At 41.2% G+C, this 20245-nt stretch overlaps 1 protein-coding gene across 2 annotated transcripts in view; it reads left to right on the top strand.

Annotated features, from left to right (window-relative positions):
- The window catches only part of SNX24 (sorting nexin 24), a 123062-nt gene that overhangs the window by 92516 nt on the left and 10301 nt on the right, over positions 1-20245 (top strand). For both annotated transcript variants that reach the window (XM_075600934.1, XM_075600941.1), the window contains exons 3-5: positions 10711-10805; positions 11503-11535; positions 17693-17757. In XM_075600934.1, the coding sequence (XP_075457049.1) occupies positions 10711-10805; positions 11503-11535; positions 17693-17757 (193 nt within the window). The remainder of the gene's footprint in view (positions 1-10710; positions 10806-11502; positions 11536-17692; positions 17758-20245) is intronic.

Genomic DNA, 20245 nt, shown 5'->3' with positions numbered 1-20245 from the left:
GGATTAAGGAAAGCGTCTGACCCCGGTGGATCTTAACTTCTTTTCTTCCTCATATTTTTCACATTTGTATCCTGCAGAGCACATTTGCCAATGTACTATAAGAGTACTGTACTGTGTAGCAGGAAACTAGCACCTTAAAGCTGCAGACCAAGCAATATCCTGCATGTTGTGTTTATTTATCTATATATATTGCCAGTAACCCCTTATTTTAAACTATATATTAAACATTAAGTAATAAGCTAACCCATAAATGTACCTGGGAGTTCTCTCAATTTAAGGGATTTATTTTTCTTCTTATAGTTTTTGTGTATTGTATATATCCTTATTGATCACATCCCACTATATGCTTTCATATATTCACCCCAGCTGAGCAAGGGTCCTTTGTGTTGTCTTCTTTTTCTTCTCATAACGACTAAAAGACTAATGATGATTTGCACATACTGCACCGACACACTTTATTCGAGCAAATACCCAGTATGTACCTGGCAGATACCTGGAATGTGCCGCTCCTCACCTCTGACAAGCCCCGTTGCGTTTGCCTTCCCAGCCTGGGTTCATGCCTGGCTGACGGACGGCTGATCTGTTAAATGATAATGATTAGGATTTAATAGGCTGCAATGCTTCGCGTGTCTACCAGATGGCATAAATTCATGAATTGTAATGCAGTATATATATATATACTGTGCAGTATTGCAGCCAGCAGGAATAAAATGCTTCAATCCCTGCTTGGAAAATACCTCAATGCACTCGGGCAGAAAACAGTCACAAACCTCAATACACCCGGGTATACCCGAATTCGTGGGACTAGCCGAGCTCGAATAAAGTGTGTCGCCAGTGTATTGTTTCCTTCAATTGCAGTGTATATGCATGGTAACTTATAGTATCCAAACATGCACTTTTCTTACAAGTATATGGCTTTGTTTCTTTGAGCATGGTTAAGGACAGGTAACATTGGTCTTTCCCTTATTGTTTAAAAGTAGTAAACATATATTTTTTTAGTGGTGTGGAATTGTTCAAATACTGCATTGCCAGAGAGAGCAGCACATAGCAAAGCTATGATGAGCTGTTCTTGGTTGCAACATGCTGACAGTTGGCTGTTTAGCCTGTCAGTGATCTTCAAATGTCTTCCTTTCCCTGTTCCCCACATTGCACCTTGGGCTAGGTTTACAAAGTGGTGGCACCGTACAGTCCATTTAAGTGAATGCTCAATAAATGGTCTTCTTGCTCTGTACTGTCAAGTAGATATAGCCCATTGTTTGCATCGCACCGGTGGTTTCTTTCTACAAAATGCCCATGCAAAAATTACATAGATTAATGTTTTTCCAATTTGCAAATGGCTTGGTCGTGTCTAAGTTTAGATTCTTTTTTGGCACCTTGTGATCGGGTGGTTTTTCTACTGAAATTGGGTAGAAAATGCACTGGAATGCATTTTAATTTACTGTATATATATATATATATATATATATTTTTTTTTTAAAGATTCACAGATTAAACACATATGCAGAATTGCACAGTTCTTCTCCCCCCCCCTGTTGTGTTCATGAATTTGAGAGACCCATACATTTTCCATCCAGGTGTCATATCACAACACACAAAAATGTGTTCTTTGAAGGTTATCAAATCTTTCACTAGATATAAAACTTACCAAGATGTACAGATCATTTAGCATGTATTCTTCTTTTTAATTTTTTTTAATTGTAATCTATTTTATTTTCACAGTTAATAAACTGCTTTACCCACCACTTCTGTAGTTCTCTGATTGAAACTGCTACGATTCAGTGCCTCATTTTAGCAGTATTCGTCTTCAACATTTATTTCAACGTCATTTTTTTGTTTTTTTACCTCTATCTTTCCCGGTTCCTTTGCTGCCTATAAAATGTATTGTACAACCACACAAAATGCCCCTCTGTTAATTCCAAAGAAATATCAGGGCTTAGCTGTGAATGACTTGACATCAGTTCTGGGGCCTGTCCTTTGTCATTATCAAATATACTATAGATGTGGCTAGTGCATCGTAAGCTGATCTGTCAAGCTAAACAAACAACTCACATTGTTAACATTTCCTAAATCTTGCATTAATAAAACCAGAGTAAGTCTCTGAACCCATGGGAGATTTACTCTTTCTCAGTGCAGTGATGGATGGGATTCCTTCGAGGCTGAGTAATGAAATAGCTTCAGCCATTGAAATTGAACATTTTGTTTTCTTTTTGCTTAAATAGAAACAAGAGATAAAAGTTCATTCCGACCAAAAAAGAAAAAAAAATCACTGACCCCAAGGACTTTCAAAAAATTACATTCACCTGAGGCTTTTTTTTATTTACTAATCTTTATCCATCAAAGTGTTTACGCAGACATTTCTCTGTGCAGTTGAAAGTATTTATGTTGCAAGCAAATATATAATCAAATGGGTTGATTCAAGAAAAATCCATTCTAAATGTTATATTAGATTATGTATTATTTAGTTGACACACACATTCCCAGCAAGCTCAAACCCCCACCACATTATATATATATATATATTGTTGTTTAAAATAAAAAGTAGATTAATAAAATATTATTGAAGTAGATGTTTATTGTAAGGCTTGTTTATAAACAACATTTTTTGTTGATCCAGTTGAAGCAAAGATATATGTCATGTGGTGATCCGACTCTAGAACATGCCACATATAACTGTCCATGGGAGAAACATGGAGATTGTAAGTTTATACCAGGGCACTTGATTGATTGTCCTTGGGATTTGTTGATGGTGATACCAAATGCGAGTCTGACTGCGAATTGTAGGCGTTTGAAATTGAAGGGCATGTCGGTAGGAATGAGTGGAATGCGGGGTATGAAGACATCTTCTCCTTTGGCCTTGCCTGTTAATATAGTAGCTTCAATCAGGTTGGACATTAATGATTTGATGCAGAGTCTTGTTCCATTACAAAGGTTAGGTGTGTTGAGATTTCGAAGTAGCATGATGGGTGATCCAAGTTTAAGTCGAAGGCGATGTGGTGGCATTCCAGGTGGCTCTAGCGAGTTTAGAAATTCTGTGGGATAGTTAACGGCTTCATCTGCATCTACGACGGTATCTATGGACTTGTATTCAGTTATATTTCCTGGAAGCATATCTTGAATTAGATTATTGATGTCATTAACAGAATTATTTTTAGCTGCAAGGATGGCTCGTTCACATAGCCACTGATGATTTGTGTAATTGCGTACGATCTTTGGATATACGTGATTGATGAGCTCTGTGTGCAAAATTAGGTGGGGAAGTGATTTTTCCTGATGCTAATGTAGTAGGTAAAGTACCTTCTCCAATTTGAATAATCTTGTTAGCAAAATCTTGTGTAGTTGATTCTCCTAAAAGTTGCACTCGCATATTTGTAGTTAATGGATAATGTTTAATGTGTTGCCATAGATGAGAAGCTTTAAGGCATGCATGAAGTTCGTCTGCTGGTGTGGATCTTGGGATAACTGGAAGGGTTTGTCTGAAATCTCCTGCTAAAAGTAGCACAGCTCCTCCCATGGTGTCTTGACTGTTACATAAGTCCTTTAATGTTCTATCTAGGGCTTCAAGGGATTTTTTGTGAGCCATGGTGCATTCATCCCACACAATTATTTTGCAAGTTTGTAGTACGTGTGCTTGGCTAGATGTTTTAGTAATATTACATATTGGGTTTTCTTCATTGGCAATGTTTAGAGGTAATTTTAGAGCTGAGTGCACAGTTCTTCCTCCATCCATAAGAGTGGCTGCAATGCCAGATGATGCAATTGCAAGTGCTATTTCATTTTCCATTCTAATTTCTGCAAGGAGTAAGGTTATGAGAAATGTTTTGCCTGTTCCTCCCGGAGCATCGAGGAAAAGTATTGCACCTTCTCCCTTTGTGATGTGATCCATAATGTTTTCATATGTGGTTAATTGTTGTGCGATTAACATGATTTTTTTTGATGCTACATATGCTTGTAGATTTTGAATATTGTAGTTTCTCTCACGCATAATGTCTGTATTAAGTATATCGGGGTGATTATGTTGAAGAGATTGGACACCTAATTGAAGTAGTGTATTGTTATTAATAGCTAGACATTTATCTTCCAACAATATGAGGACTTCGTTGTAAATTTCAGGAGAAAATGTTAACTCTAGTGTTGGGTTGTCTGTTCGTGCTTTTGCCAGTATATCTTCCCTCATGTTTTCTCTATATGTCTCCCATAGAGTGTTAGGGTTGGATGGATGGCAGGTGGTGAGTATAATAGCAAAAAGGTTTCTTATTTGATTTGGTAAAGAGTGTAAAGCTGCTTCCGATAAAGTTGTATTCCAGTGTTGATCATCCTCTAGTAAGCCAAGTTTTTGGCAAGCTTCTCTATAAGTTTGACAAAGGTGGCCATTGACCGTTTTCAGATGTATAAAAGAAGTTGGTCCTGGAACGGTATGAAGTAGCATTCGTAGAAAAAAAGCATTCTGCGTTATTTGGATGAACTGTATAAACACGACCCAATGCTTCACTTTGAACGGCGTCTTGTCCTGCAATACGTAGTCCATGTTTTCTTTTGTTGAAAAGTTTTGTAGATGAATTCCAACTGTAATATCGTGGAATGTCAGGATATAGTAATGTCTTGGCAAAGGAGTCATGTTGACACAATTGAAAGAAGGCAGTTAAAGTTGTGTTTGGTGGTTGAGCTGCAAGTGCTTCAGCGTTATGAGGTGTGAAGTATAGTCTTTGTCCGTTTTCTAAATGAACAGTTAAGTGTACAACAGTTGGATGACGTCCGTGAATAGGAAAACACAAAATCCTCCAAACAGCTTCATTACTACTGATGTATCTGCCTAACTGGTATAGAGAAACTTCGTCTTTTATGTTGTCATTTGTGATTCCAAAAATGGCCATGTCGCTTCCTTTATTAACATACTTGCAAATGTATTTAATAGATTTAACGGAATTACAGTATTCAACATTTATGTGTGCGGTAAACATTTTTGAAAGAAGTGGAGAATATGGAACAATCCATTTGTTGTCCACTTGTATAGTTGTGTTGTTTTGAAGATTGATTGTTGCTGTGTATCCACCGTCGGATGGAGCGTGTCTTCGATAGCGAGGTTATCCATCATCTCCACTTTGTGTCTCCAAAAGGAATTGTTTAGGATATTTTTGCATGCATTTCCCCTCCTTCATACATGGTGCATTACTGTTTCCACATGGTCCATGAATCATATTTTTGGTGACAACTGCAAATAGTATTGGGTCTTCGTGTTCATTAGGCAACTCAGCAGAGATGAGGCTATCAATATGTATTTTTTCTTTTAGCCATATGAGAATATGAGCATGTGGAAGTCTGCGTTTTTGCCACTCAATAGCGTACATCCAGCATCTTGTTTGTCCAAATATATGGTTCTTCGTTATGATGTTCATAAATTTCTGTAGCTTTTGTCTGAAGACTCGTGCAACTAAGTCGTGTCTATCGCTGGGTGCCTGTCCAAAAGATAGTTCTTCTTTTATCTGTGTCCAAGATGGATTAGATGTAAATGTAATAAAGAAGTCTGGGCGTCCATATGCTCTAACATATGACATAGCGTCTTGTGCATATTCGTGCATGTGCCTAGGGCTTCCTGTGAAAGTTGCAGGTAGAATTAGAATTTTTCCAATGCTATCAATGTTTCCATCGTTCACTACAGCATCCTTCAGATGTATGTATTGATCAACGCGAAGTTGTTTTTGATGTAAACGTATGTATAGAAGACGTTCAATTTTAGCATACATGTCAACAATAAACTGATGAAATAGTTGTCGACAGTTTAATATGTGGTTTTGTGATCCATCTCTCATCATTTTTATCAGTGTACATGTTTCAATCTTATTTTTTTTTGGGGAGGCATGGTTTATGTTAAGTTAATTTGTTGTGTGTGTACACGTGTAAACTGCTAAATGTGTTCCTTGTATACAGTTTACAGATGCAACCTTTTTTTGTAGAGGCTAAGTCTGCGTGGGGATCAGGTGGGACAGCTGTAGAACGATCAAAGGCGCCAGTGGAGAGACCTGTGAAAGTGTGTGAAATAGTGGTGTTAGGGGTGGGCGCAGACGGAGAGCTAAAGATGAGTAAGAGGGGGGTAGGTAGTAACAGATGTTGTGTTGTGGTAATAATTGATATGGGTTTATTTTGTAAATACTTTGAAAGGATAGGGTGTAGGGTAGTGTTGTTAGGAGGAAGGTGTGCATGTAGGAGGAGTGTGGTCGGAGTGAACGAGGAAGTGAAAGTAAAGTAGTGTTGAAGGTTGATGGTGTGGATGAGATGAGGGTGGAGGGGAGGTGGAGTTGAGGGTGGAGGAGGGGGGTGAGGTGAGGGGGGAGTGTGGAGGGGCTGGTGATTGTGTAGGTGATTGTTGAGGGTTAGGATGCGTTGTCTGGGTAGACATAGATTTATGTTATTAACTTACCGTGTAGGTGTACATAGTTGTGTGTGCTTCAGGTGTAGATGTATAAAAAGTGTTATGTGTAAAAATGGTATAGATTTGTGAGTTGTGGAAGTGTATGTAATGGATAAAGTGTGTGTGGTGGAAGAGTGGTTGTGGTGAAAGACTGTGTTTTTGTGAAAGACCTGGTGGGTAAAGGTTGTAGCAGTTATGCCTACATGGATGTAATAGACTTACCGGATAAGCGTTGAATGTGTTGAGCAACAGGAAAAAGGAATAGTTGTGGTACCTGTGAAAGTGTATGAAATGGATTAATAGTGTGTGGACTAAAGAGGTGTGTTTGAAAGAGGGTGTTGTGTGAAAGAGTTATTTGTGTGCAAGAGTAGGTAGAGAGTGGCAATGGAGAGTAAGATGTGTGGGGAGGTAGTAAAAAGGTTTGTGTGTGTGTGATAAGTGATAGGGTTATATTTGTGAAATACTATTAAAGGAGAAGGTGTAGATGAGTGGATGAAGGAGGATGGTGGGCGTGTAGAAGGAGCGTGGATGATGATGGAGTAAGGGCGATAAAGAAGATGTGTTTATTGTTTTGTGTACAGGGGTTGGAAGTTGTGGATGGTGGAGTGTAGGGGTAAGGGTAGTGTGTACTGTAGGAGGGAGGAGGTGAGGATTGAGGGGTGAGTGTAGGGTGAAGTGGTGATGGGAGTGTGGAAGTGGTGGTGTGAAGGGTGGAGTGTGATGTGGTGGGGAGGGAAGTGGAGGGTGGAGTGGAGTATAGGGGAAGGGGGAGAGGGTAGGGTGGATGTGGTGTGGATGGTGATTGGAGGTGGAGTAGAGTGGATGAAGGGAGAGGGGACATTTTTATGGGGGCAAGTGAGGTGGTAGTTGAGGGGAGGGGGTAGTTGATGGTGTATTGTAGGGTTGAGGGGTAGGGTATGGTTGAGTGGATGGGTGATGGTGGAGTAAGTATGTATATTAGTGTTTATATGTAGGAAGTTATGCGTAGATGGATGTAACAGATTTACCGGTTATCAGTAGAATGTTATGTGTTTGAAACGCGGTACGTCTTGATGCCAAAATAGCGGTTGTTGTGCGACCTGTGAAAGTTTGTTAAATTTAGTATTTGTGGTTGTGGGAAAGAGGGTTGGGGGTGGAGAGAATGTGAAGAGTGGGGTAAGGGAGGGTTAAAAAGAGGATGAAGGGTTGTGGGGGAAAAGAGGAGTGGAGGAGGGGTGAGGAGAGGGTGGAGGTGGTGCGGAGGGGCAGTATAGTGTAGGAGGGAGGGGAGTGTGTGGAAGTGGGTAGGGGAGGATGGAGGTGCTGTGGAGGGGGAGGGGGAGTGTAGGGGAGGGTATTTTAGGGGGTAGTGTAGTGGAGGGTGGGGTGGGAGGAGAGTGGAGGTTGGAGGGGAGTGTGGGGAAGGGAGAGGTGACTGCTGTAGGGGTTCAGGTGTTGGGGTAAGGGAGGGTGTAGTGGAGTGGGGATTGTATGACTGAGGGTGTAGGGTATGTTTGTGTGGGGGGGTGGGTGGAAAAAGAGGAGTGGGTGGTGGGTGAAAAAAGAGAAAGGGGGGTGGAAGTAAAAATAGGATGGGTGTGTGTTAAAAAAGATGATGGGTGGTATAAAAGTTTTTTCAGTGAAAGGTTTAGTTTAAGGTATTTTTATTATAGTGTAATATGTGTTTTCAAGCGTGAGTTAATGTAGAGGGACGCCATTGTCATATAGTAGCGTCGGACACTGAAGGTAAGGTGCTGTTGAGTGAATGTTGAAAGTGTTTGTGCGGAGGGGCGACAGTGTGATGAGTACTTAATTGCAGCATTTTTCAGGGGTTAATTGAGTGTGGATCGTGTGTGGTGTTGATGATGGGAAGCAGACGGACATGAGTTGCGGCCGTGCGGCGCTCAGACGGACATGCAGGTGAAGGTATTGTTGAGTGTCGTGTGTGAAGGAACCAATTTTAATGCGAGTGCAGGCATGATGAGGGGAAGGGTGAAATTAGCAGTGCGGAGCGCAGATGGAGATGAGTAGCGGGCGTGCGAAGCGCATACGGACATGAGGTGGGGTGAAGTTAGGGTGAAAATATTGTTTAATAGATGTTTTTATTGTTAATGTAATATGAGCGTGTATCGTTATAGCGTACAGTCGACAGGGTTGTTTGTAGTGGGCGGGAAGGGAGTGTTGATGGTACTGGAAGGCGGACATTTTGTGAATGCAGACATGTTTTGAAGGCGGACATTTTGAGTAGGTTAAGGCGGGAAGGGAGTGTTGATGGTGCGGGAAAGCGGACATTTTGTGAATAAGGACATTTTTTTGAAGGCGGACATTTACAGTAGGTGAATGTGAAATGTAGTGTGCATAGGTGCGCGGGAAGGCGTAAATGTTACGGCCATTTTGTGTGCGGAGCGTCGACAGTGTTAAAAAAATGAATGTAATGTGTATCGTCGTGTAAGATGGTAAAAATGTGCGGCGACAGGCTTGTGAGCGTCCGTGGAGGGTGAGTTTGTAGCGTTTTGAGGTGCGGCTGCAGTGTTTGGAGCGTCCGTGAAGGCGCGGTGACATTTTGAGGGCGGGAAGGGAGTGTGCAGCGGAGCGTGCGGAGGTTTAGGGTGCGACCGGGAACGTCCGGGAAGCCAGAGGGAGTGTGGATGAAGGGAGGGAAACGTCCGGGAAGCCAAAGGGAGTGTGGAGCGCGTCCGTGAAGGCGCGGTGAAATGTTGAGGGCGTAACGGGCGGGAAGGGAGTGTGCAGCGGAGCGTGCGGAGGTGTAGGGTGCCACAGGGAACGGCCGGGAAGCCAGAGGGAGTGTGGAGCAGGCGGGAAGGATAATAATTAGACAGGGGTGAAAGTGTGAGGTGGGTTAAAGTTACCAAGGTGAAAGGCACAGGGAGTGTGTAGGAGGCTGTAAGGAGAAAAATTAGACAAGGGTGATAGTCTGAGGTGTGTTAAAGTTAGCAATGTCAAAGCCAGAGGGAGTGTGGAGCAGGCGGGAAGGAGAAAAATTAGGAATGAGAAAAATTAGACAGGGGTGATAGTCTGAGGTGGATTAAATTTACCAAGGTCAGTGTGTGACTCCGCAGGGGTGATAGTCTAAGATGACTGTCTCAAGGGGTATGGTGTGGCACTGTGAGTGTGTGACAGTGGAGTAGGTGTGTCAGTGATGTCAGTGTAGCTCTTGGCCAATGAGCGTCGTGGGGGAGGCGGACCATGGACGGGCGGACCGAGGGACCAATGTTTGTCACAGTGGAGCATACCTCTTGGCCAATGAGAGTCGTGGGGGGGGGAGGGGGGTGCGGGCGGACCGAGGGACCAATCAGATTCCCCACATATTCTAACAATCAAACACTTTTCAGTTTTATTATATATAGAAGATATATATATATATATATATATATATATATATATATATATATATATATATATATATATATCTTCTATATATAATAAAACTGAAAAGTGTTTGATTGTTAGAATGTTCATAAACCGGAGTTAGAGTGTTCTTAAACCGGGGAATGCCTGTATATATACAGGCATTCCCCGGTTTAAGAACACTCACTTTAAGTACACTCACGAGTAAGGACATATTGCCCAATAGGCAAACGGGAGCTCGTGCATGCGCCTGTCAGCACGTCCTGAACAGCAATATCGGCTACCTACCTGTACCTAAGCTGTGCGCAAGCGGGGAGACTATAGAGCTGGTTACAAATGCATTATTTACATCAGTTATGCACGTATATGATGATTGCCGTACAGTACATGCATCAATAAGTGGAAAAAAGGTAGTGCTTCATTTTAAGTACATTTTCGCTTTACATACATGCTCCGGTCCCATTGCGTACGTTAATGTGGGGTATGCCTGTATATGTGTGTATGTGGTGTGTGTTGGGGTTTGAGCTTGCTGGGAATGTGTGTGTTGATCAATTTCTAACTGGCAACAATTGTTTGGAGGTAAGTGGCCCCTCCTCCCAGAACTTGCCCCTCCCCACCTTTTTAACTTGGAAGGTATTTTCATTTTGCTATATGGACAGGACCTACTATGGTTGTTCCCCCAGGGAAGGAAAGGTTCACAGTGTAGTTTTAGTACCGGCAAATTTGGTTATACCTTGACGTTGGTATGCAGGCTTATGATGCTTTGGCCAAAGGGTTTAACTAAATAACCAAGAAAATATTATTATTGAAGTATTTAACTTTATACCATATATGTTTTGTCAATTGGATGTAGCATTGGGCTCCCCTGTCTTTTGATGTATTATTTAGTTGTCCTGTTTTTATCTGGTTACAGAAAAGCGGATTACATTAATTGTGTATTTTTGGTGGATTTGCAGACAGTCATCTTTGAAAATGAAGAACTTCCAAAAATATTTCTTGAATTCCTGAATGTTCGCCATTTACCATCACTACCAAAAGCAGAGAGTTGTGGGTAAGGCTGAATTTTTTGCTCATCTGTATAATAATGGTGTATGAATGATTTACATGATAAATGACAAAGCTTTGCTTTGTACTCCTTTTGTCTGAGCTTCTGGTTGTAAGCCCATTGGTATTTATTTTCATAATTCAAATACTCTGCCAGGAGATATTTATTGCCATAATTATATAGAGGCATACCAAGGAATGATGATATAGGAGAGCAGTATGGAAATGCTTCTCAGTTGTTGAGTTTGAACATATTCCTCTATTTAATGGGAATAAACTGCGTGACTGCCTCAAGGATGAGAACTGTATGTATGTCTTTATGGTGTGAACAACAGTGCTGTCCAAGGATGATGTGGATAATAAAGTGACCTAATCATGTTAGTGGACTCCGATCTGCAAAGGGTCTTAAATAGTAGTTGATTAGTATCATGACACGAGGACGGGCGAGAGCATCTGGGCGCTACTAAAATTCATAGTTTATCTCCATATTTCTCATTAGGTTTGCGGTAACTTGAGTAATTCCTTGTTCACATCATTTAGAGGACAATAAGATATTTATTACAAGCTTCAGATATGTCGTGGGTTCACAGTCTCATCATTAATTCCACATGCCTGATACTGTTTTAGGAAATGGCTAATGTAGACGGGTCTTGATACTTTTAATGTGTGTAATGTGCAATCATAACCACAACACTATATTTCAGGTCCATTGATGAAATAGAATCAGAAGAAACTAGGTAAGTTTCTAAAAACAAGTTTGTTTTTTTACCGTTATATGTAGTAAAAATGTGTAGCATGAAAAGAACACTGAATATTTTTTTTCTAAAGCTACAGTGTTGCCTACTCGGCTATTTCTGACAAGTGGCCAATTATGTATTGCCATTTTTCTCTTTCGTCTCCATGATGGTGCTCACCAGGGGGTAATAGGTCACTCCCAGTTGGAGGTAGGACACAATCATATGATTGAAAATGGAATATGAGAGGAGAGTTTCCTTTATATACACCTTTCATTTGTTTGTGTCCTACTAGGTGAGGAGGACACCTTAGGGGTGAGCATTAATTTAGTTAAAACAGGTTTTGATATTTTCTCTCCTTGGGCTGCCTGTTGGCTGCCCACGGTAGCTTGTGGTATGAGAATCATCCACGGCCGCCCTATCTCTACCCTGGTACAGAGACTCCCCTTTTTAAGCTGTTGTGAGAGTAGCGGGGTGGGTTGGGGTGGCGTGGAAAGAGTATGCATAGCAGAAACTCTTCTTTGCTTATTCTGGGCACCTTATATTTAAATGAGCCCTACGCATCTGGGTAGGAGAGCTGGATGGAGTGGTTGTGGAGTGGGTTTTCCCTTCATCCTTGGTCGTCATCCATGCAATGGATCATCTGATTTCTGCATGCCCTCCAAGGTTAGAGTCTCTACTGCCATGTGAGACAGAGCGCGGGATCGGAAGTGAAACAGCGTCATCACAGAAGTGCTTGTGTGCATACGCAAGCATCCGTGAGGGTAGGAGTTGACAGCTAACGGGAGGCAGTATCTTCTCTTTCCCGTCAGCTGTGGATTGAAGAAGGTCTACTGGGAAGTCCTCATCTGTACTTCCTGCAGAGGTCCGTCCCATGAGCATTAGAAAGAATTGATCAAGACAATGTGTGTCTCTATTCCTCCCTTTACCTTTTTTTTTATTTTCTTATGCTTTCTATTTACTTTTGGCTTTGTGCCTTGACCTCTGGGTTTCTTTATTATGTCTACTCTCGCTCCATTTTTCCGTTCTGCAAGAAAAACGGAGGCCCTTTCTTAGGAGATTGCTGCAAGTCCCAAAAAGATTGCAAGTAAGATCAACAGGCAAATTATGCCAAATGTGTTTAAGGAAGATTGCCTTAGAAGAGGCTCCAGCACAAATGTCAGGCTTCTTTTCCTGGTTTAATACGTCAGTGGTAGAACCATTTATCTCAGCCAGGAATGAAGCATTTATAGTCACTGTAAAAAGACCAAGGCAAGAACAGTATGTTGATATGGAATCCGATATACTGTATCTGGTAACGGAAGAAGGAAGACATTCTATTTTATCTGAAACTTGGGATCACGTTTCGTCAGCAGGAGGAGATGGCAATTATGATGCAACAAGTTTTAACGTGAAAGAGATAGGTTGCCTACTAAACTAAATGTTTTCCACTCTGGGAATCCAGCTGGACAATCTACATTCGGAAATATAAAAAAAAAAATGAAGACCTTCCCAGTCCATAAGGTTATATCTGAGCTTATTGGTTGTGAATGGAGGAACCCTGACAGAAGAAATACAGTTTTGAAGCATTTCCAACGGATGTATCTTTTTAATGAGGAAGACAAAGAATTGTGGGAATCCCTGCCTAAGGCATCACCAGACTAGCCAGAAAGTTTACAATCCCTCTACAGACGCATCATCCTTCAAAGACCCGATGGACAGAAGAATAGAGAGCGTTTGTTGAAGGTGTTTACTGCAGTAGGCATAGCATACAGACCAGTAATCGCAATGGCATGCTTAGCCTGCACTATGAAAATCTATTTTTTCCTATATCCAGGAAGCCATTCAGACAGGAACACCACGACACAAAATCTTAAAAGATTGTTCAATCATGTCAGAAGCTCTGGATTTCTTGGGTGATGCTTCTTTCAATACGAACCGCTTACTAGTAAGATCTTCCACATTAGCAGTTGCATCCAGGAACCTAAAACCATGGAGAGCAGATGTAGCCTCAAAAAACAAGTTGGTGTTTATTCCTATTTTAGGAGCGCAGCTTTTGGTCCAGAACTTGAAGCGATAATCAACAGAATTGCAGGGGGATAAGGAGTGTTTCTTTAACAGGACATAAGATTAAAAAAAATCATGTCATCATCAAGGTCATATATACTCGTCCTTTTGATAATCCAAGCCCTTCAAAGGTTCAAGATTCCAAATTACACTGGCTAACACCAACAGAATGTCCAGTAGGTTTCGCCATAAATCTGGATATACTCGACCTACCATAGGAAACAAAAACTTCTGAGGCGCAACAGGTCCCTTCCATGAAGACAAGCGGTCTTGGAGGCAGGCTGCTTTTCTCCAAGGAGGAATGGACCCAGACAATTACAGATCGCTGGGTCCTTCAAATAATATCAGAGGGGTACACTATAGAATTTTACCAACATAACCCAAGAAGAAGGTTCCTTTTGTTAAAGGCGCCCCGGGACTTGAGGCATTACAGAGATGTATCAAGAAAGTTCCAGAAGGCCAGCAGCACTGAGGCTTCTAGTCCAATCTGTTATTGGTTCCCATGAAAAGGCACATTCAGACCAGTGTTGGATCTTAAAGATCTTCACAAATAAATCAAGATTCAAAATGAGATCATGAGATGAATGCAATAGATGAGGAGTTTTTAAGATCCATAGACCTTAAAGTAGAGGTGCGCAAAGTGGGGGGCGCAAGATTTTTCTGGGGGGGGGGGGGCACGGTGGTTGCAGAGGCCCCACGCTCTTCCCCACAGCATGTAAATGAAGTGTCTCCTACCTTGTATTCGGCAACGCAGTGTCAAATGACGCCCATGGGGTCATGTGACGCATTGCCATGGCAAATGGCGTCAAATGACGACGCGGTCACGTGACCCCACTCGTCATTTGACGCCAGATTTTAGATAAGGGGCGGGCGCAAGCAGAGGGGGTGGCAGTGGGGTGCAGCGCACAAAGTTTACGCACCCCTACCTTAAAGGATGCTTGCCTTCGTGTGCCATCCATCTGTGTCACCAGAAGTACCTTTACTTCTTCATTTTGGGGAATTACAGGCACTTCTGTTGGGTTATCAATGGCACCTCAAGTATTTACCAAAGTATTGGCAGTGTTAATAGCCTATTTAAGGCAACCAGTCATATGTGTCATCCCATATCTGAACGATGGCTTACCAGAGAGAGGAAGCAATTTGTCATACGGAGCAGACAATTCATATTCTTCAAGACCATGGGTGGATAATAAACTAAAAGAAGCGCAGTTTAATACCTCAAAAAAAAGTTCTCGATCTTTTGTTCAACACAGAGCGCCATAGTTCATCTTCTTCCCACCTTAAACCTTTCTCACTGACTGCCCCCACCTCAATACACACCTGCTTAAGGAAGCATATGAGTAGCTGCATGGCTGATAATTAACACCTCATACATAAACCTTGGCCCCTTGCAGACGCACTAACCAGAACGTCCTCCTACTGTCTTTGTACGTTCTTCTACCAACCAATTCGATTGTAAGCTCTTTGGAGCAGGGACTCCTTTTCCTAAATGGTACTTTTGTCTGAAGCACTTCTCCCCTTTATGTGTTATTTATATTATTTGTTATTTATATGATTGCCATGTGTATTACTGCTGTGAAGCGCTATGTACATTAATGGCGCTATATAAATAAAGACATACATACATCTTCTACCCAATAGAATACACAAGATTCTGCATCAAGCAGAGCAGATGTCTACAACAGAAAACTTACTAAAATGTCTTTCATTGAAAACTATTTTTAACAGCTATCACCTGCCAGAAGAGAATCTGAGCTAGAAGCTTTATCATGTGACTTGCCCTATTTTGTATTTCATCAAGACAAAGTGGTTATGCGAACAGTTCCATCAGTTCATCCAAACTAATTTCAAATCTCCATGTAAACCAGGAAATAATAGTCCCTTTCTGCCCAAACCCAAAGAATCACGCAGAGGAAAGATTGTACCTATTAAACGCAGCTATTAAAATTTACCTGTAAAAATCCAAGGATATAAGATCCTCCAAGAGGCTGTTCATATTTTTTGCTGACATCAAGACAGAAAGTGCGGCATCCAAATCCACTGTAGCCAGATGGATTAGGACTACTATTCGAGAGTTCTATAGGTTCAAACACCAAGATATTCCACTTTCAATCAAAGCCCATTCTACAAGAGCAATGGCAACATCATGGGCATTAAAACATCAAACATTATCAGATCAGATGTGCAGAGTGGACGCGTGGTCCTTATTACACACGTTCACCAAACTTGATAAATTAGATCAACTTGCTTCAGATGAATTAAGTTTTGAACGTAAAGTTCTCTGAGTAATTGTGCAATAATCTTCCTCCCTGCTATGTCTTGGGACTGCTTTGGGATTTCCCTATTGTGATTCAGTGTCATGGAGACGAAAGAGAAACAGAAATTTCTATTTTTGGTCAATTATTTTCTCGTAGTCTCTCCATGACCGTGAATCTTGGGTTCCCACCTAAAGTAGTAGTATTCCCGTTTTCTTTCCTTTTTCTCACTCCTAAAATAATTATACTTCTTAGCAAGACGTTCCACTAAAGAATAGGTGAGTGGAAGTCTCCTTTATATATACACACCTACAGTATTTTCAAACGGATATTTGTGTCCTACCTACAGCAGGGAGTGTTTACCTATAGTCATGCACTGTCATGGAAAATCATTATAAGTAAAAATGTCTGTTTTTGTCACTACTAGTAGTCGGCCAAAGGATAGGTACGATATTACTTCTTGGGATCTACAGCATGCCATTTTCATGGGGTTTATCTGCAACTCTCTGTAATTACCAGAGAACCGTGCCAGGAGCACTATGTACTTAGCTACTAGCCTGAACGTTTGTACACTGTTGCTTTATGGGTTTTGTTGCCATGTTTGGATACTGCTGCAAAGCAAAAAGATTAATCATGTCAGGACATGAGAGCTCCTAATGTATTATAATATAGTGCACACTTTAAAGCAACAATCACACCAGGAATTGATTATTTATTTTTATTTTTTAATGTGTATTTTTTTTTACATAATTTTAACCGGTGTATCCTCCAGTGCTGAACCTCGCTATTTTCAGCTACAACGACCCCCTGGTTTCCAGTATAATTAACAGTGTACTCATCAGTGCCGGTGCTCCCTCCTTTTTAAACAATATGGGCACCAAATCTCGTGGGATGTGTGACTGTAGGAAGCTGCAACATCATCGGTTCCTAGTGGTCGGCAGTGGTGGCCATATTGGATTCTCCATGAGGAGCAGTAGCACCGAAAAGGTTATATAACGCAGGAACCGGGGGATCCCCAGAGCTGAAAACCATTCCAATTATATAAAGAATTAATTTTATCTTGTGCTGGGATTACTGTTTTAAGGGAGCAGTTACCCTACTCCATTTTCTTTCTTTTTTTTTAATGTTATCTAATGTAAATAATATAAACACATACATAAAAAAAAAAACCTACTTGAACTTCTGTAGAGGTGATGATTATCCCGGTAATCAGTGTCTTCTCTGATCCGTCGGGAACATTGAAACCCCGACAAAGTCGTCCCTCGGGGACTTCGTCGCCTCTCAGATTAAAGCATGACCAGGAAGTTGTAATCTGAGTGGCTGTGAGGTCACACAGGGGCGCCTCTGTCGGGGTTTCAATGTTCCAATGACATGAAGGAGGTATTATTTACTGTGAAGATAATTACTAACACAGGAGGTCAGGTGAGTTTTTTTTAATATATATATATATATATATATATATATATATATATATATATATATATATTTGTGGTTATATTACTTATATTACATAATTTTAAAAATGAGTAGGTTGAACTGCCCTTTTAATTTCTGAATCTTACTCTTTTTTTAAATTTTTTTTTAGTTGTATTTGAGTGTGGTGTGTGTGTGTACATGGACACACAGTTACCTCTGTAATATGTTGTTTAGTATATTAGAAATAACACATTTTTCTTCATCGCTTTTAGTTATTTTCCTTTCTGCCACAAGATACTTTGTCTTGTCATTGGAACATTGCAACGGGAGACATCTGAGTTTCCCTGCAATGCAGTTTCAGCTCATCACCTTATTGAAACTAGTTTGTTGTATTTTCTGTTTACCATTTTTGATGCTGACACTTGTGTTTTTGACCTTTCCAGCAAACTGGCCCACCAGCCTGTGCTGCTTTTCCTAAGGGATCCATACGTCTTGCCTACAGCCAACGGTAATCAAACTTGTCATCTGTTAACCGCTGTTTACTGATCTGAGCCTCCACCAGAAAACCTGAGTATTATTATTACTGGCCTTTCAAAGTTAAACATTTTTGTCAAGTTTTTATCACCAACAGTAGCTGTATAAGCAAAATAATACCTGCCTACTAAGTGATTAATTTGATGCATTTTATCTTATTGTTTTTCGTGTATTGGCAAATTAGTACTTATTTTGCATTTGTATTTCATTGTTCTAGTAAAGTGGTAATACATTTCCTTTGCATATCCATATATTTAAATGTGTCAGAAAACATGTCTATACATTTTATACATACATAACAGGTATTCCCCCACCCTCTGGGAGATTTCACTGTTACCTGGTGGTGTTGTGCTGCTCACCTGCTAGGCTTACAGGATAATAAGTGTCTGCCGGTGTTAGTTGGGGACGAACAGGACAGGCTTTAGGATTCCTCTTCGTTCTTTCCTTGGTGCAGCGCCTCCATTCCCCGTAGGCACCAGCAGAACTGGATGCAGTCCCTGCAGGAAAACCCTCTTGTATGCCCCCTGATTAACTGCAGGCTCAGGCAGGAGTATAAAACAGGAACCGTTCTTTATTCTTCATACAGCATACCAACATGTACACTACTTTCTTTCTCTCTGGTCCCTGGAATCAACCCAAGGAACTTGAGACCCCAAAGGCCTCTCCTTAGCTCCCATATCCCCTGATAGAATATGGGTTTGCTTTTCCCACTCCCCTGAGGTAGGAGATCTTTAAATTTGAATCTGCAGTCCATTTTGTATGCAGTGGAGAGAAATGTCCTCCATCGCGTAGACTTAAGCACTCATCCCAGGCATATGAAAATAGGGGAAACCAGAAAACACAATGGTATAATAAAAGCCTTCCCAGCTACAACATATACTAGTTCTAAACTGTACACACTTACATGTATCTAGATACTATCTGGGATATATCCGAATATACACTTCATCCAGTTAAAGGTAATCTTGAAAAGGAACATGTGTAGAAAGACACATGTATATATAGTTTATATTACATATCCCTATGGTAGAAATATGACATTACCATCCCATATGATCGTGATGTGGTAATTAACCCATTATTATCTTTTACATTAATTGCAGCATCACGACAAGTCTAAAATAAAACTTTGGTCTTAAAATTGAGGTAATACGATCTGGTATTTTTCCCCAGGGTGCAATATTGACTCGATTTTAACAGAGTTGGACGACCCTAGGCCTAAAAAGAGAGGCACCATACATACATACATACATACATACATACATACATATATACATTCTCAGTTCCCTGCATGTGTCCCAAACTGTATAAAATAATTGGAGACATCAGAAGCTAGACAAGAAGCTTATAATGCAACTTTAAAAGCAAAATAACAGGTGTTGTAAATAAATAGAAAACCTCTTTCCACGTTTTGGGGCACCCCTGGGCTGCAGGAAACAAGTGAGAAACAAGTGTTACAAATGGCGCTCCTCCCTATTTAAACTACTTATAAAAATAGGTAATGAGTTCTCAAATTGAGAACAGAGTAAGCAGGCGCATATATAATGTGCATACATTGTAAAGGGTAATCTCAAATATACAATGTGACATTAAATGAAATACACAGTCAACTGATATAAAGAGCACAACAGCGCAAATATAAAAATAGTAATAAAGTAAATACTGGTTGCTGCTCAAACCCTTCTAAGGCCGCGGGCATGGTAGCACAGACCCCGCTTAGCCGCGCTGAGCAGATGAACTTACCCCCTTCATCTGTAATCAGCGCGGCTTTAGTATCCCCTTCCGCATGCGTGCGGAGGCTCAGCAAATTGAAGGAGACAGCCAGATTTAAAATTTCGGCGCTGAGGGGAGCGGAGGAGCGGTCACGTGACCGCAACCATCCAATGGGAACGCGGGATTAGCCCCGCCTCCTGCCACGCCTCTGCTTCTGCTCTGCCTCCGTCACGCCTTCACCCCACCCCCAAAGCGCGTTCACTGACTGTCAGGTTGCAAAAAAGCACCAGCTTGAGCAGGCGAGGCAGAGCAGGAGCACGGCTCAGCGCGGCCCGAGGCACCATGCCCGCGGCCTAAGAATTGTTCCACCAATTCTTCCAAAATTCTCTCCTCATCCCAGGTCAGGGGAGCGCAAAGTGGTGACCGAAAATAAGAATAGGACAAAATATAGTGCAATATGTCCTTTAAGAAAATATTCTTGTGATCTAGTGTTATCAGTCTTACTCACATATTCCCAAACATTATAGGCATCTCCAAAACTGGGGCAAATTTCTGTGATAGTAGTCTTGTAATTGAGGGACCTTTCCAAGGGAAGTGACGAAAAGAGCACAATGCTCCCTGTGGGATCGGAGGTTCCTCACTCTCACCGCCTATCCTCTCATGGACATTGGCGTCCCACAGTGGAGGGGGAAGGTCGGGAGTAGTATTGATGCTTTAAATAATATTGAAGCTGTTTAAAAAGTGATATT

The sequence above is a fragment of the Ascaphus truei genome, chromosome 1, assembly GCF_040206685.1.
Source record: "Ascaphus truei isolate aAscTru1 chromosome 1, aAscTru1.hap1, whole genome shotgun sequence".
Lineage (NCBI taxonomy): Eukaryota > Metazoa > Chordata > Amphibia > Anura > Ascaphidae > Ascaphus > Ascaphus truei.
The sequence above is the reverse complement of the archived record's forward strand: the minus strand, read 5'-3'. Positions and strand labels throughout refer to the sequence as shown.